General features: G+C 31.3%; 1 protein-coding gene and 1 long non-coding RNA gene across 2 annotated transcripts; both read right to left on the minus strand.

The window, feature by feature from the left end:
• Positions 1-1,587, minus strand: LOC133688991 (transcription repressor MYB6-like). Its single transcript, XM_062108683.1, has 3 exons — positions 1,262-1,587; positions 1,017-1,146; positions 1-911 (listed from the first exon to the last, which is right to left on the minus strand). The coding sequence occupies exons 1-3, from the start codon at positions 1,392-1,394 to the stop codon at positions 263-265; spliced, it is 912 nt and encodes a 303-aa protein (XP_061964667.1). The 5' UTR covers positions 1,395-1,587; the 3' UTR covers positions 1-262.
• Positions 1,588-16,163: 14,576 nt separating this feature from the next.
• On the minus strand, positions 16,164-16,930 carry LOC133688312 (uncharacterized). Its single transcript, XR_009841127.1, has 3 exons — positions 16,889-16,930; positions 16,512-16,574; positions 16,164-16,199 (listed from the first exon to the last, which is right to left on the minus strand). It is a non-coding gene; the product is annotated as an uncharacterized LOC133688312 (long non-coding RNA).
• Positions 16,931-17,205: the final 275 nt, after the last annotated feature.

Genomic DNA, 17,205 nt, shown 5'->3' on the forward strand with positions numbered 1-17,205 from the left:
TTAGGATCAAAGATTAAGATTAAATTTTATTTTGATTGCCAAAACCAAGAGAAAAAAAAAGAGGACAGTACTGTGATAGATCGCTAAAACTAACCAAACAGTTCAACATTTATTATGGTAGAACAGCTTGCACACATAGAAACTTGTCCAATCGAATTTTTTTTTAACATGAGAGAGGTTCAAACTCGAGAACTATTAGCCTGGAAGGCGTGGACATGAAAGCAACTTGACGTAGATTATTGGCTAAGGCATCTTCTGTCCATTACTCATCGGTTATATCAAGAAATGAAAGCAATGACATGAAATCAAAACCTTGTTCAGCTTGAACGCATTTATTGCTAGTCCAATCTGCCTCCAACAATTCAGAAAACCCTGCTATTTCTCTTGGATTGCATCCATTAATAGACACACTATAATGATCACCATCTGCCTGTATGGTATTATTGGAATGATTAGCAGTACTAGTTATATCATTGAGGTCACTTAACTTTGGGAAGTCTGAATCAAGAATCTTGTAGAAGTCTTCCATATAATGAAAATCCATCAAAATGTTGGACAAATTGTCATTATCCCCAGATGCTAACCCCTTGCTTGATGATTCATTTTCATGATGTGTGTTGGATGGTGCCATTGCAAGAGTACTAACTAGATGATCTTGAGCCATATTGTTTTCTTGTAATGCAGTAGAGGGAACAACCACCCCAGTAGTGCAGTACTGAGATTCAATGGTCTGATTCTTGAAATTTGATGCTTCTGCCCCATTTTCAGATCCTGATGCTATTTGTTTCCTATCAACTCTAGGCTGCTTCCGAGATTGCGAATGTTGTGCCTTCTTAGCGATATTGGTGTGCCAATAATTCTTTATTTCGTTATCTGTTCGTCCCGGAAGCCTTCCTGCTATCAGAGACCATCTGGTGGAAAAAGAAAGAAAAAGGTTAACTAAGTATCACTTATCCATCTTCATTAATAATGTACTCAACTCCTTGAAAGAAGGGAATAATGCATGTACACAGCACCTGTTGCCTAAGAGCTTATGCAGCCTGATAATGAGGTCTTCTTCATCATCTGAGATGTTGCCTCTCTTAATATCAGGTCTCAGATAATTCATCCAGCGAAGCCTGCAACTCTTCCCACATCTCTTAAGTCCTACAACATGCATGGAGGCATCAGATACAGTTCAATTCTCCTATCCTAATAACAGGCAATTACTCATGCACAATATATGTATAGAATATGTAAGCATAAGTGGTTTCTTAATTACCTGTTTCTTTGACAATATTGCTCCATTTACCTTCACCATGGATCTTGACATAATCCACAAGCATTTCATCTTCAAGAGGTGTCCATGCTCCTTTGTTCATACCATCCGCTGAGCACCTCGGCTTTCTTCCCATCTCTTGCTGTATCTCACTACTAGCTACAGTTGGATGTCCTCTGGATGACTGGATACTTGGTACTATTGGCTTTTATTATTGATAGTGTGTATAGATTCGATGTCCTACAGTGCGAGATGAGTTTTTTGGTATTGAATCGAACCAACAATACATGCCAAAGATAGCATGGAGCGTCCAAGCTATAAACAGAGCCACTTCATCACTCATTATATAGGTAAGGACCCCCAGGCATTGATTAAAATTGAATGCCTGCTATCAAATTTGCCAACGTGCTTTTGCTTCCAATTAATTAATTAGCACCTAAAAAGACAGTGGTCAAGTTGCACAAATAACGCCAATTGTTCTCTGCCATACACTAATTATTTACTACTGAAATGTTTTGTTTCAAATATAAAAAGAATTAGAATTTAATTAATTGAAGAGGCTAGCTAAAACATTTCACAAAACATAATTAAATATTTATTGTCATTTTGATATATTATTGAATGGATCTTCCCTAGCTAACATCTTTCATTTTTGGATTGTTTTATCAATTGTATAAAATAATATGAGTTATCACAAGTTTCGAAATTAAATAATTTTTATTCCATTAATGGGGTCTTTTAATTAATTAATAAAAAGTAATTCAGCGACCCCACTTTTAATACAGAAATAACAAAAACAAGCAAAAAAACAAAACCAACAAATTGTATTTTATTTTTTCTTAAGATCTTGGATGGGTGTTGCGTGTTGTGTCAACCATGGTTTCCACGTTGCATGCCCTCTCCGTTGCTTTTTCTGTCATTAATGTTATTTCTCAGTATGATTTTTTTTTTCATTTCGTGATTAATTATAATTATAAAATTCAACCACCCTTCTATATTTTCTCTTCTCCAGAACTAACATTTGGCCATTTCGAGTTCTAGAGACTTGAAAGTTGGTTGGCTGCGTTTACTATTAGTCCACAATACAAGAAACGAATAGAGATATACTCAGGGAATTGAAAGTTTGTTAGTTACCGACAAAAAAAGACTCCAACCATCACTCAATGATCCTTGCTTTCTTTGTCCTCGACCTCTCTCTCAAATCTTCTTCTCCTCGACGTAAATCTAAGATCTTGTACTTTAATGTTGATCTTTGGGGGTGTTTGTGGGGGTTAAAGGAGGGTGGTGGGGGTGCTTAATTTTTAATTTCAAGAGAAATTGCTATTCAAGAACTCTGTATAATTATGATAATTGAGGTGAACTGACTCAATGATGCTTCTTGTCGCACTACGTATAGATATGAGCACACCAAGTTATCCTCAAAGAACAGGCAAAAAACCTTTTCGTGCAAAAAACTGCTGCCTTGCACAACACTTTGCCATGCCATTGATAGTGTATATGCATTTAATTAAAACGTTATGCCAAAACATTTGCAGAAAAAGAACATGCAAAAAAGAAAAGAAAAACATATGATAAAGATCTTCAATGGAATCATTACAGAAGAAAAAACATGGAAAAAAAATATTCCTCCCAAATCTGTTGTGTCTGGTTATAGAAGAAAGTCTGTTGAGGATTGCAAACCAATTAAATTTAAACCACACAATTCGTTGAGGACTCCTTACCGATTTGAACCTCACGCTGACTCCAAGTCCCTTTCTTCTATAGAAAATCTCCAACTGATCTGATTGTCAGGGATGCGACCATTTAGGCTGAGCTTCCATTATTAGAATTAACCAATAATTTGGGGTAGAATAATAGAGATGCGTGTTATTTCCATGACAATGATTGCTATCATTGAATCCGCACTAATCTAGACGTAAAAATTGAATATATTTCGATCCATATCATAAAAATTATTTTTTATACCATTTGCTCATTTCATACACATGAAAATATTTTGAGTTTTTTGGGTTTTTAATATGTTTTTTTTTCTTTAGTTTTGTTTTTTGATTATTTTCAGGTCAAACTATGATTTTTGGTTTGATTTATGGTCGAATCAAAAATTTTAGGTCAACCCAGTCAAGTCAGATCAAAACAAATTGGGTCAAGGGGTTGAATACCCTGTTTGGTTTTCCATGTTTATGCTGAAGGTTTTTTTTTGGATTTAAGGGTGTGTTATGCAAAAATCCTTTAAGCATATTTTTGGTAGTTTTTATTTATAAAAAATGGGTTTTTACTAAATAAAGCCTAAACAAAATAATAAAAAATAATTTTTTTTCATATGGCTAAAAATCCTAGGGTTTTTTTAACTAAAGAGAGAGCATCTATTGTTACCCATTTTGAAGCTCCACATAAACCAAAAGAGAAAAAACAAAAAAAATTGAAAAAAAAACTATTGGAAGAAAATTAAAAAATATATCAATTGAAAGAATATACCAGAACGCTCATAAAATTGCCAAATACTGGTTGAGGAAGATCAAAATATACAAGATTGAAAAATTTAACAGTGTATTTTCGACTGATGAAGACTCTATTGGTAAAGGAAAATTCAACTTAAAGAAGAAAATGTAAAATTTGATGTTTAAGGACTTAATTGGAATTTTTTAAGGATCAATTGAATTTATTGCGGGCTTATTTGTAAGAAAAATTATTTTTTAAAGTCAATTTGAGCTTTAATTGAAAGAAATTAAAGTCTAAGGGTCAAATTATAATTTTTAAAATTATTTTTAGAGGATCTAGCCATTTCAAATCTAATGTATGGTTTAAAATGGCTCCACCCAAAATACAGATATTTATGTGACTGACGGTCCAAAATCAACTTTCTACATATGATCACTTTCTTCTTAGATGTCTATTATCAAGGGAAGAGAAATCCAAGTAGATTAAGATTCCAGTTTCTCTTTGATTTTACACAGACTATTGGTTTGGTTTAAGTGTAATGGATCTAATTTTAGCCACACTAGTAATGATCTCATTTGTAGTGTAGATGATATTCCGACGTGGATAAATACATATCACTAATTTGGTTGCTCTTTCCGATTATGTTTTCTTTTGTTTCCTCTTGTATTATTTGCAACACATACATTTTATTTTCTATTAAACGGGGTTTTGAACTTTTGTGGGGTCATCTTTAAAATAGCTATCTTTTGATTAATATACTAAATTATTATTAAAAAAAAACGTTTATTTCATGTTTGTTAGGTAGAAAAACTTCAAATAGTTTGTGACAATAATTCGGAAAGAAGACATGGTGTCGTTTGTATTAAAAAATAATTAAATAAAAGTTCAAAAGAAATGAGCAATTATTTCCCACGCCCTCACAGGGTCGGTGGCTGGTGATGTTTATGTAGAGACAAGACAATTGTTTGAGTTAAAAAAAAAAAAAAATGTTTTGCCTGGGCGCTTTATTGAAATGTCATTCACCATCAAATAACATAAAACAAGCGTAGATTTTTTTAATATTTTTCTTCAATCCATATTGTTTAAGAATATCTCAATATTACCCCTTCATCAGATTCCAAATAGCTTCGATATTACCCTTTTAGTTTCCAAAGCCTTTTATGTTACAATTTTAAATATTTTTGTGAGCTGGAGGTACTGTAATATGTATGAGCGTTTAAGTAAGGGTAAAAAAAAACAAGAGAGAAAAGTGAGCAAATATGAGAATTCATCTTTTTATTGGTTATTTAGTAGTAAGTGGTGTGATTGAAACTTCTTAAACGCTGTATATGTAACATGAAAAAGTTGTAATCTACAGGGATCGAAATGAATTTTACCCTTCCCGTATCTTTCTACCTACCATTTATTTATAAAGCAGATTGACACGGGTGTCGCGCCACGTGTAGAAACAGGTAATTAATTAACGGACAGAGCTCTCAGAACCTGCATGGATGGTCGGTCACCTCTGTAGCCTGCCTGGGCTCACGTTTTCTCCAGCGTGAGGATTGCATGTTCTGTCCCATTCTGATCATGACCAGCCTAATTAATTGGCCATTAACAATGCTTGCTAGGTGTTGCCTACTATCGAAGAGTAACATGTTTCAAAAGGCTTGGAAAAAAGAACCCCAGATCTTGCTGGCTTCCGGTCAAGTTGGAGAGCGACGCCCTAATTTCCAAGTAGAACAGAAAAAAAGAATATGGGACTCCATGAATCCGTTACTTTTAACTTTTACTTTTTAATGGAGTACTTTAACATGAAGTAGATTTCACTTTTGAAACATGCATGGTTACGATTAATTTCGTGTTGAATTTTTTTTTTAATAGGTGATATAGATCATTTAATTTACAGATGTCAATTTAACGAGATAATTATATATATATATATATATATATATAATTCAAATCTTTCTATATAAGTTATATACACATTGAGAGTGCAGAAATTGATACTGTCATGGATCAATTAGCCGGCCAAGAGTATAAATAAAATATATATATATTTTTTTTTAGCTTTATTTTTGTTCTCCTATTTAACCATGTCTTTAATGGCTAAATGAGTTGCTTAATAAAATTCTCTTCCTTGTAACTTGGTTAACCACCACTTACTAACATCTTTGCTGTATTTTTTTCTACAATTTCCTCTTCATTTTCTTGATAGTTACAAACTTTTCTATTTAAGATTCATTTTATGGAGAAAATATTTTTTCAAAAAATAAGTTATTTCTCATTGTTTACACACTTCAAAGAAAAATATAATTTTTAATAACTTTAAACAATAATAATAAAGTTTACATTAATAAATAAAAACCGGTGATATTGGTTGTGATAACAACTACTGGTGGTAGTAATTATTTTTGTAGTAGTAATGGTATCAACGTGACAATAATAATGAAATAGTGGTATAGCATAAATAGTAACATCAATAGTGGTGATGTTAGCATAGTGATAATAATTATTATTTTGACAACAACATTACAATGATAATGGTGGTAATAGTATAAATAAGAAATGACTGATTACCATTATAATACAAGTGGTGTGGTGGCAAGTGATGATATAATTACAAGGTGGTGGTGTTGATAACCATTATTGAAATAGCTAAGTTATGGTGTAAGATAAATATTATAAATTGAAAGTTATATCAAGGAAAATATTTTTTTTCTTGAGATTTAAATATTTTTCTTCAAATTATCACCATTCATGAATTTATTAAAAACTATATTATATTAATTTAATTTTAAGTTTTTGTTTGCATTGAAAAATCACAAAACAAACAAGTCGATTCTCCTTAAAAAATATATTTCCACTAACCCACTAATTATCTTGGCAACAATGAAGAGAAAGATATATAAAATGCAAGATTTATTACTAAATTCCAAACTAGTTGGATGGATTTACAATTATAAACAACTTTTCTCTCATGTGTGTGTGTCTATATATATATATATTTTAAGCAATTTTAGTTACAAGAAAGTCTTTACATTTTCACGTGCTATGGTCCACTCTTGTATGCTTTTTCTTTACCATTAACTTTCCATCCTAGCCTGCCTGTCGAATTGCATATATAAAGCTGTGATGATTGATGAAGCCAAGAAGGAAGGGGTGGTTGCAAACAAAACAAAAATGATAAAAGTTTCTGGTTCATTAAAAAAAAAAAAAACCCTTCATCGAGGAGGGGACAATTTGGTTATTAAAGGGTTTTTTTCCCCCGAAAATAAGGAAATTCACACTGTTAATCTGTTTGTTTTCCTTAATTAATACAGGTACTTCTAATCATAATTTGCAAATTTAAAAATCTTTAATTGATCGATTTGAAAAGGAAAATGTTTGTTTGGAATTGGTTGACATGAATTAAATGGAATATATTGAATTCAGACGGTACAATTAATTCATTCTAATTGTTTAGTTGTAATGTTTATTAAATCAAAATTATTGAATTTAAATTGAATGAATATGATTTGATGCATGATAACAATTGTAACTCTTTATTACTTTATTTCACTCACTAATCATGTTCCTAAACATTCTTATGTCTCACCTGAAAATTTAAATAGTCCATCTTGCAAGAATCACTTAATTCTTCTTTTTTAAAAAAAAAGTATACAAAGAAAAAAAACCCTACAAGGACACATTATTTTATCAAGTTAATTAGAGAACCCAATTCAAATTTCAAATCAATTGGAGGAAATTTCCAAATCAGAGCAATCCATCAATTTAATTACAACGAATCCTTTTAAGCTAGAAATTACCTTCCCTGAAAACATGTCCAAGCCTATTGACCCGTTGTTTATTCACGAAGACACAAAAACTTCCAAGCTTAATGACCCATTCTTCCAAAGAAGTTATATTATTTGCATTAGCAGTAATGGTTTATACAGTTTATGCCATTCATATACCCTTGCCGACTCTGAAGATATTACCATTGAAGAATGATTTCATGCCATTCATATACCCTTGCCGACTCTGAGTCTCCCTCGAGCAAAAATAATAGACTCTATGATCTGAGAAGGACAGTGCAGTACGAAAGTACGCCAGCTGCATGAAATAATGGCCTTTTGTTTGGATAGTAGGAAACGACGTCCCGCCGGTAGCTGAGATATCGAATCCAATTCCAGAACCACACACATTGGACACCATATTTTTCTTATTCGTTTTTTTCTTGGAATTCTGAACCTTACCATTTTTATTATGCCCCAATTTCAAAGCTTTCAGTAACATATAGGGATTTCGAATGAAGTTTCTTGGTGATACAGGAGGAAAAACATTATAGCTAGGATCCATTTGGTATAATATTTCATTAAGCATATAAAACGATTTTATTTAAATAAAATTATTAGATAAAAAGTCGAAGTGAAAAATCAGAAGATATATAGTCCATTTAGACTATAGTTTCGTACACAATTATTCCAAAAATAAAAAACAAGAATTTATATAAGTAGTAGATATGCTAAAGACTTGTATACATTGTTAAAAGGTTACAATGAATATTTCAAAGAGCTAAAAACACAATTGCGCCGCCCCCTTCTCCTCCATGTAATTCCACTCAGACACCTTTTATAAATGGCTTGATCCGAACATATATACCAAGAAATTAAAGTTTTTGTAACATATTCATTCTCATAATGATGATTTTGGGTCAGATCAAAACCTTTTTAACATATGGGTTTTCCAACCCAAATATAAAAGTATAAGTGAGTGACTAGAAATCTCAAGTTAATAAGCTATTTCCCGTGGTGATCTGATTCTTGAGGTTAGCCGTAAATTCATAAATCATGGGCGGAATGTTTCCATAATATAAAGAAAATCAAAACCTTTATAATTAAGTACTCTTCGACTTTCATCATTAAAAAAAACAAAAAAACGTTGCACTACAAACGGATTATCAAAGTTTGAAAAACGCACAAGGTAAATCACAGCACTCATGAAGTTGAGTACAAAGTCAGAAAAAGCTAATATCTTGAAGAAGCGAAGTGGAAGCGCCTGTTTGTTTTTGTGTTTTAAAAGTATTTTTAACAAAATTTAAATTTTTTTTATTTTTTTATTAACTTCAAATTAATATGTTTTTAGTGTTTTCAAATTATTTTGATGTGCTGGTGTCAAAAATAATTTTAAAAAAATAAAAAAACATTATTGGCATGCATTTTGATACGAAAAGCTATTTAAAAATCAACCACGACCATACTGGAAGTAAATAGCTGGCTGCAGCATTCACCCCATAAGGTACAAGTAACCATCCAGACACCTTCCCCAAGACTATAAAATTAATGCTTACACCTGCACGTCTCAGTAGTTTTGGCTCTGAGCTGAAGGTAGTTTTCATTTATTTTTACTTTTTTATAAGCTAAATATAGCAAGAAGAACGTGAAAGTGGAAATGGAAATGGAAAGAACATGGATACAAAAGGAATCGTACTGCATGACTTGCGGAGGAGCTTGTATATATGTACGTAGTCGATCACTAGGCTCCATGGAATGAAACAATTAAGAACTCTAAGGGGGCGGGATGCAAATCACGGGAATGTTAGCATCATTTTTTACCTTTTTTTTTTTTTTTATCACATGATAGTACGAGGAATATTCAAAATAGTTTGCATGTTAATGGCGAATTTAGTTAATGTTTTAAGATAGAAGTTACTCGTGCAGAAGAGATAAGAATATATTTGATTGAAGAAAAAAATAAATATATTTTGAAATGATTTTAAAGTGAATTTATATTCCATATAAAAAAACATTAAGATGATAAAAAAAAAACCCTGTAAATTAGAAAAGAGCTCATGTGTTATTAAATTATAATCACATGTATTTATTGAGATTTTGTTTTAAATTAGAAAAGAAAAATATACCTGTAAAGTCGATGTAAAACATTAACAGTACTTGAAAACAAAATGTAGATAAAACATAATAAAATTATGCCAACAATTATAATTTAATTCATGTGTTATTAAATTATAATGTTACTTTCCTGTGTATTGAGATTTTGTTTTACATGACAAAAAAAAATATTTAACAGTAAAGCTCAAATTTAATATTAGAATTGGAGGAATAAGTTGCGTGGAGGCAGTAGCAGAGTACAAAATTAAAGTTTGATTTACTGCGCCAGAGATCACGTGTTTCCTTAGTGTTAGATACGTGGCAGAATTTTATATGTTGAAATTAGTGTACACAAATTGGTAGTTGGTACATGAAGAAGATGGAGGCAAATCATCACTTAATTAAAGAAAACCCCCGTCTCCACTCTTGCTTCCCTTTCTTGAGAGTATTAAATTCAGTAAATGAGATTCGATTGTAGTTAAAAAAAATAAAATAAAATTTTATGGTGGATATATGGTTTATTATTTATTTATATTGTTTATTTATTTCATGTAGAATATATTCTTCTACACTCTCTAGCTAGCTTGTCAAATGATATGGGCTTTAGTTGAAATATTGTTTTGTTCGAAAACAAATTAAGATTTTTAATTTTTGATATTAATATATTAAATCTATAATTAAAACAAACACTAAAACAGTATTAATTTAATGTTTTTTCAAGTTAAAATAGCAAGCCCAAAACCAAACCGTGCATGACAATATACTTGAAAACTCTTAACAATTAAGATGACACAATGCTAAAGACCGACTTTTCTCAAAATAAGATATTACATTCTATAGGATTACATACAGATTCCTCATGCTGTGCTCCCAAGTGAAATCGTACCATCTAAACAGTGTACGTAAAGAGTCCGAAATCTTGCATGTTCATCTTTCTCTTTGTGCTGTTGAGGTACACTGTGTCTCGCTTTCTTTTTCATGGCTCGGCCTTAACTTTCCTTGACTCTATGCACTTACTTTGTGCCTTGGCGCTAGCTCTTTGTTGATTCGAAAATCAAGTTCAGATGCAGCATTGCAGCAGGAGTGTTCGTTTTATAAACCGTCTGGGAACGCGGTGTAAATTGTATTTCTAAAATATTTAATTTTTTTTAAAAATTTAATATGTTTTATATATTTTGGATCGTTTTGATGTGCCGATATCAAAAATAATTTTTAAAAAATAAAAAATATTATTAACATGTATTTAAGTATGAAAAATTATTTGAAAAATAACATCAATCACACTACCAAAATAAAAAATAGTATTTCAGCATGGTTTTTGGAATGTTAGTGGCAGTTGGGTGACATCAAGTGTACGTGGACAAGAGCTTGATTGGAAAATCTAAGCATAAAATAAATTATGTCAAAAATATTAATTCATTTGTCAATAAATTATAATGTTACTTTCACATGTATTAAGATCGATCTTGTTTTAAACTGTAAAGTTGATATAAAATATTAGAAATAGAGTAATGAACTAAAAAAAAATAGGGTGGAGAATAAATTAACAGTACTACTTGAAGACAAGATGTAGAGTACAAAACTATAGTTTGATTTATAATTAATGTGATATCACAACACAAATTGGTAGTTGGGATACGAAGATGATGGATGTATATAGCTTGGCAAAACACCACTTAATTATGAAACAAAACTTCCATTTCCACTTTCCTTAAATAACTGAGATTCGATTCTATTTAAAAAATTAATATATGCATGGAGGGAGAGTATTAGATTAAATGACTGAGATTCGATTTTATTTTTTTAAAAAAAAATCTTGTGATGGATGATTTATTATTATTTTTATATTGTTTATTAATTTATTCAATGTAGGATCGATGTAATTTTTTTAGTACTCCTCTCATTCGTGGTTTGTCAAATGATATATGGGCTTTAGTGTCTTTGAAAACTCTTAACTATATTTGTTCATAATTTCTAAAACGTCCCGTATGACACAAAAATAACCTATATTAAGGTTAAAAAAGAACATATTTCTTCACAGTAATATCTATGAGAGAAGAAAATTGATGAATAGTAGAGAAAATATGGCAGAGAAAATATAGATTCTTCATGTTTAGTATGAACTGTACTAACTAAACAGTGTAAAAGCTCTAAGCTTTTCTGTTCATGTTTCTTTTTGCGTTGATGTGGCACTTTGTCTCATTAACTGCTTTTTTTCACGGTTTGGCCTTAACTTTGCTTGACTCTGTACTGGCTCTGTGCAACTTTGTTAAATCGAAAACTCCATGTGCAGGAATGTCGTTCATCTTCATTAGAAGATGTGAGAAAGAGACGAAGGCCGAGACAAGGAAAAGGAGGTAAGGTCAATTAAAGGGGCTGGCGGGCTAGCTGTACCTTATCTAATCAATGGAGAGATCTCACACCCCTTATCTTCTGTCGAAGTAACATGCAAATTAATGCTTGGGCGCATGGTTCATGCAAATGCTTTGATTATATGCCATGCCATGCCTTGCCTTGCCTTGAACCAAGATGTATAAAATGTTTAAGAGTAATTTCTAATTTAACTCCTATGTTTTTTTAATAATTTTGTAAGTTAGTTCCTGCTGTTTTGAAAATCATAACTTGGTTTCTTGACCGCAACTAGCTGTTATTTATTTTTTATAATTTCTAAATTGTCCTTTAAAAATGCAATTTTAATTTTTCAAATTTGAATACCAATGAAAGATATTTTAGAGAAAACAAAGTTATTTTTTCAAGAAAAACCACTAATTGAAAGAACCAAGCTAGTAATAAATATGAAAAATATAGGATTCAACATCGGATTTTTTCAACCAAAGGGATCGGCTAATCATTTCACTAAAAATACAGAGAGATCAAATATATAAAGATTTACTCAATATTTGAAGAATGATTGATTTATCCCATTGTCAGTTCATCATGCGTCTCCCTCAAGAGTTGGACATATCAAGGAGGGTCTGATCCAGCATTAAATCAATGGTGGCCTTTTGCTGGGATGGTGGGAAGCGGATGGCAGCTGAGATAGGAACAAGTTACTCATTCGAGTCCATATCTAGAAACTACAAACTACATATCAAATTAACACCCCATTGTTTTGTTCTGAGTTTCAAACTGTAGGAAGTAAAATATATGTGGTATAATTTCATCACAGCAATGTAATGTTTAAAATTTTAAGAATAAGAAGAAGATTGAGAGGAAAAAATAATTTTATTAAGTGTTATCTTTAGGATTTTTTAGCTATTTTTTTTTTTTGTGCTACTTTTAATAATGTTTAATTATAAGTCTTTTTATAGGCATAAAGCCTTAGATAAGTAAGGAATTAAAATAATATAAAAAAATTCTAATTTGAACAGAAATTTATTATGCCGACTGAACTGATGAATCGTTTTTAAACTAAGCTATCAATTTATTTAATCTAACAAATAAATCAATTTCTTTGTTTTTTAGAAAAATCAAAATCTGATTTACTTTCAAGACAAACCACCACACAATTATTTGCAGAGTTGTGGCAACATCAAAGTTCAAAAAACAACACCTTCATGAAGTTTCTAGTGGATACAGAAGATTACTTATCTTCTGAACAGGAATTTTGTGGCTGTCAGTGGATTAAGGGATACAGAAGATTACTTATCTTCTGAACAGGAATTTGTGGCTGTCAGTAGATTAAGTCCATCCATTTACTCAAACTTCATGAATCCAGCCTCATCCTGCCATGGGGAAGAATAGTGTTTGGGAGAACAGATAACGTTCTTTTCCAAGGAAGTCTGCCAAATTTAACACAATCCATTACCGAGGGGACGAGAGAGTGAAAGTCGCTCAGAACTTGCTATACTAAATGATTTCTGGGGTAATATATAATTTTGCTTCTAATCAGGCCATAGTTTACAAAAAACAAGGCAACCAGTCAATCCTTTCTGCTACATGGAATAAAGGACGGGATTTCAATGTACTCCCCCGATGCTTGAACATTGTTGCAGACACCATGTATTTCTCGGAGAAAGTGGAGGAAAAGAATACTTGATACGCCAAGCAAGCACCCGAAGCAACGGGGACATTTAAGAATTCTTTTTCTGTCTCATGCCTTGAAAAATAATTGTATCTTTTGGCCTTGTACATAATAATCTTTAGACAATCAAATGCATCGTAATCTTTAGCCATATCTTTTAGCTAGCCTAATATATCATTAGGCTACCCTAAATGTTAATGAGTAAACTCTCTGTCTCCTCTAAAACACTTTGCTTCTGTATTTGTCCAAGATTTGTTGTCCTATAGTTTTGAATTTCTATGCTCGTGTCCTTTTCGGTGACCTAAAATATGTCTCGAGGTTGCGGTCATGGGTTGATGGGTTGTTGGTAAGTGTGGTATTAATTATCTTTTAAATTATTGATTTTAGAAAAGTATTTAAAACAAAAAAAAAATTAAATTTTAATAAAAAAATATATATTAAAATTCACTGTCAAACACATGTTACATGTGATTGGAAGCCAAATCAAGGGCCCTCCAATTTTTTCGATTGTTTGCAGGGACAACGGGTCAATGACTCTGTTCAGGCTAGGTTTGGCAAGCCCAAGCATGCTAGGCCTACCTTGCCTGATCAATTTTTTTTTTTCTTTTCTTATTTGTTTAGTTATGTTGGGTAAAATTATTTTAGAGTCTTTGAAAAATGAAATTTCAAAAAATTTATTAATTTATTCTTTAAATATTCTTAATAAATTTAAAGTTAATTATTATTTATTTTACTCATATGATTTTATATATATATAAAAACTTAATTAAGGAATTTTTTGTGTGGAATATGTTATTATAATAAATTATACTTTTTTATTTGATAATAAAAGAATTAAGAGAAATAAATAGTTTTTTTAACAAAGTAAATCCGTGAGATAGGTAAGGAAAAATTAATAAAACACTAAATTTGGATTAAGTATATGAAATTAAATGAAAAAATATTTTTTCCTATAATGGAATGTATTTTTTGGGGGGTAAAGATGGAAGTAAGGAACTAAGGAATGAGAGAGATTAGGTCATTTAAGAAACCTTATACATGTATATTCTAATTTCTAACATGGTTTTGTCATTATTGTTTTGTTAAAAAATTTAAAAAGTGTGTTTTTTTTTCCAAGGAAGTGGCAGTGGCTCGTTATGAGTTTGTTTACCCTAAACATAGGCAAAAATATATTTTTTACTTACAAAAATAAAGTTAAAAGTTTTATTATTTTAAAAATTTGGATATGTTAGCTGGATAAGCCTTCCAATTTTAATCACAAAAATAAACTTAGAAAATAGGCTAACTCCAAAGTATTATCTTTACATAAAAGATACTAGAAAAAAAGAGAGTATATTTTGTTTTGTTTTCTTTTCTTTAAAATAGTAAGATAAACATTTTTGTTTTGTTTTTTTTATCATGCTAAAACATGCAAGTCTTTTTCAGAAGCTTGGCCGTATAAAAATTTAAAAAAACTTGATGTTATAAAACAAAATAGAAAGACCACGTTGCTAGATAAGGTTATGTCCCCACACCTTCCTCTGTGGCTAATTAAGGTTATGTCCCCACACCTTCCTCTGTGGCTAGTTAAGGTTATGTCCCCACACCTTCCTCTACCATGTTATATCTTTCTTTCTTTTTTCGGTCAAATACCCCAATTAATCACGTGTTTTTATCTCAAATATATATCAACAAATCAAGGATAGGGAATGATTCTAAAGAAATAATAGATATATAAAAAAGAAGAAGAAACTTTCACTATTATGCCTTTTTCTTTGTACTACTTGTATTAACAAGAACGAAATCCTAATCACTACTAAAAAATGTAGTAATTAGCAGCGGACTGGTCCGTTGCAAATAATACTAAAATCCGTTGCTAAAATAATTTAGCAACGGAATCAGCAACGGCAAATATCGGATGCAAATTTGTCGTTGCTGATTTTTTAGCAACGGATTTATCCGTTGCTGATTTCGCAGCAACGGATATTCCGTTGCAAAATTAGCAACGTAATTTCCGTTGCTAATTTTAGCAACGGAATTTCCGTTGCTGATTTTGGGAATCAGCAACGGATAATCCGTTGCTGATTATATTATTTTTATTAAATTAATTTTTATTTATTTATTAAAATGACTTTTAATTTGTTTAATTAATTATTTATGGATATTTTAAAAGTTGTAGAATATATATAACCAACATAAATTAATATTAAAAATAATTGTATAACTAATAAAAAATGAAATAAAAATAATATTCATATTATAAAAATTTAGTCAAACTTGCATTAATACAATTAAGTCGAAATACAATTAAAAAAAAATAACAAAAGATACAATCATGGTGCTGGTTGCAAATACACCAATATTTGCTGCACTACACTGTTTGTTGCGCTACGTGTTCTTATAAGAAATGCAGGTTTCAACCAACTCGTTCTATTACTTGTTTCTTCTTCTGTATGGATACCTTTAGAAATCCCGAGGCCGCTAGCAAGCTCAGCCACTCCTGAAATCCCGTTACTTCTCTGGAAATGTTTCGTTGAAAAAGTTAGATGTCAAGAAATTATATAAATAAATAAAAAGGATGTAAACTGCAAATTGAAATTCAAGCTGAACCTGCTGAGGGTGATGCAGCATTACAAGGGGGCCTTTGAACCTGGGAAAGGGAAAAATCAAGGAAAGGAAATTGAGGTAATTATATTCTTAAAAGTGTTGGGAAGAGTTCCTGACAGAGAAGTTATCTTATGCTGTAAAAAACAAAACTATAAAGGGAACATCAATCAAGCTATTAGCATGGAATAAAAGTCATAAAGAAATTCTTTAAACTTGTAAGATGGCTATATTAGATTATTCATGGACTGGAAAACAGGGTAAGTCGCAATATATACAAAATTGTCGACAATCTCTCATTGATGCTCGCAGAAATTTATTTTGGCCACAGGCAACAAATTTTCAAAAGTAAACAAACCTCTTGAGATCCAATCGAAGCAGGAGTTGATGGTTCACTTGATGGAGCAGGCAATGCCCCAGCCTGGTAAATAACAACACAAAAACTAGTGAAAACTTTAGGCACCAGAAACCATATTTGGAACATATGCAAGCACTTAAGCAAAGCTATTTTAAGCATGTGGCCCCTGGTTTGGGATAACAGAATGCTTCAGCCTGGGCATGTCCAGTAAAAGTAATTAAATTCCAATCTTAAATAGATCTCCCCACTAACCAAGACGGTAAAATAGACAATATCTAGTTTAGAAATATAGATATGGTGTCTCCAGTAACAAAACCAACTACTTTGTTTACAATGTTTTATTAGAGACGTGCCCTAATGCAAAAGAAAAATATTACCTTTGATGAGAATGTTAGCCGTGAACTGGATGCTGAAGTCTGCAGAATTTGTGGACCATGGTGAACGGTAAAGTTCAGTAACAGAGTATTGAAAAGGCCAAAAGGAAACAAAAAGATGATGACATGCCTGGATATTCTCTTCAAGTAAGTTGTTTTCCAAACTGGAGGCATAGTCACACAACCTCTTTACTCCTTGGGTCGTCAAATCCTAAACATATATCAAAATCAATAACAGTTACCACAGGTGCAATTAATAATATTTTCTGTTAGCACTGCATATGATGTTGGTATAAAATCAAAATTTATAACAGTAACCA

This window comes from Populus nigra, chromosome 3, assembly GCF_951802175.1.
Source record: "Populus nigra chromosome 3, ddPopNigr1.1, whole genome shotgun sequence".
Classification (NCBI taxonomy): Eukaryota; Viridiplantae; Streptophyta; class Magnoliopsida; order Malpighiales; family Salicaceae; genus Populus; species Populus nigra.

Bases quoted from the DNA above. Each gene is read 5' to 3' on its own strand.
- LOC133688991 (XM_062108683.1), bottom strand. From the start codon at position 1,394: ATGGGAAGAAAGCCGAGGTGCTCAGCGGATGGTATGAACAAAGGAGCA. The intron at 1,147-1,261 runs GTAATTAAGAAA...TGCATGTTGTAG, and splicing joins CAATATTGTCAAAGAAACAG to GACTTAAGAGATGTGGGAAG. The intron at 912-1,016 runs GTGCTGTGTACA...TTTTTCCACCAG, and splicing joins CATAAGCTCTTAGGCAACAG to ATGGTCTCTGATAGCAGGAA.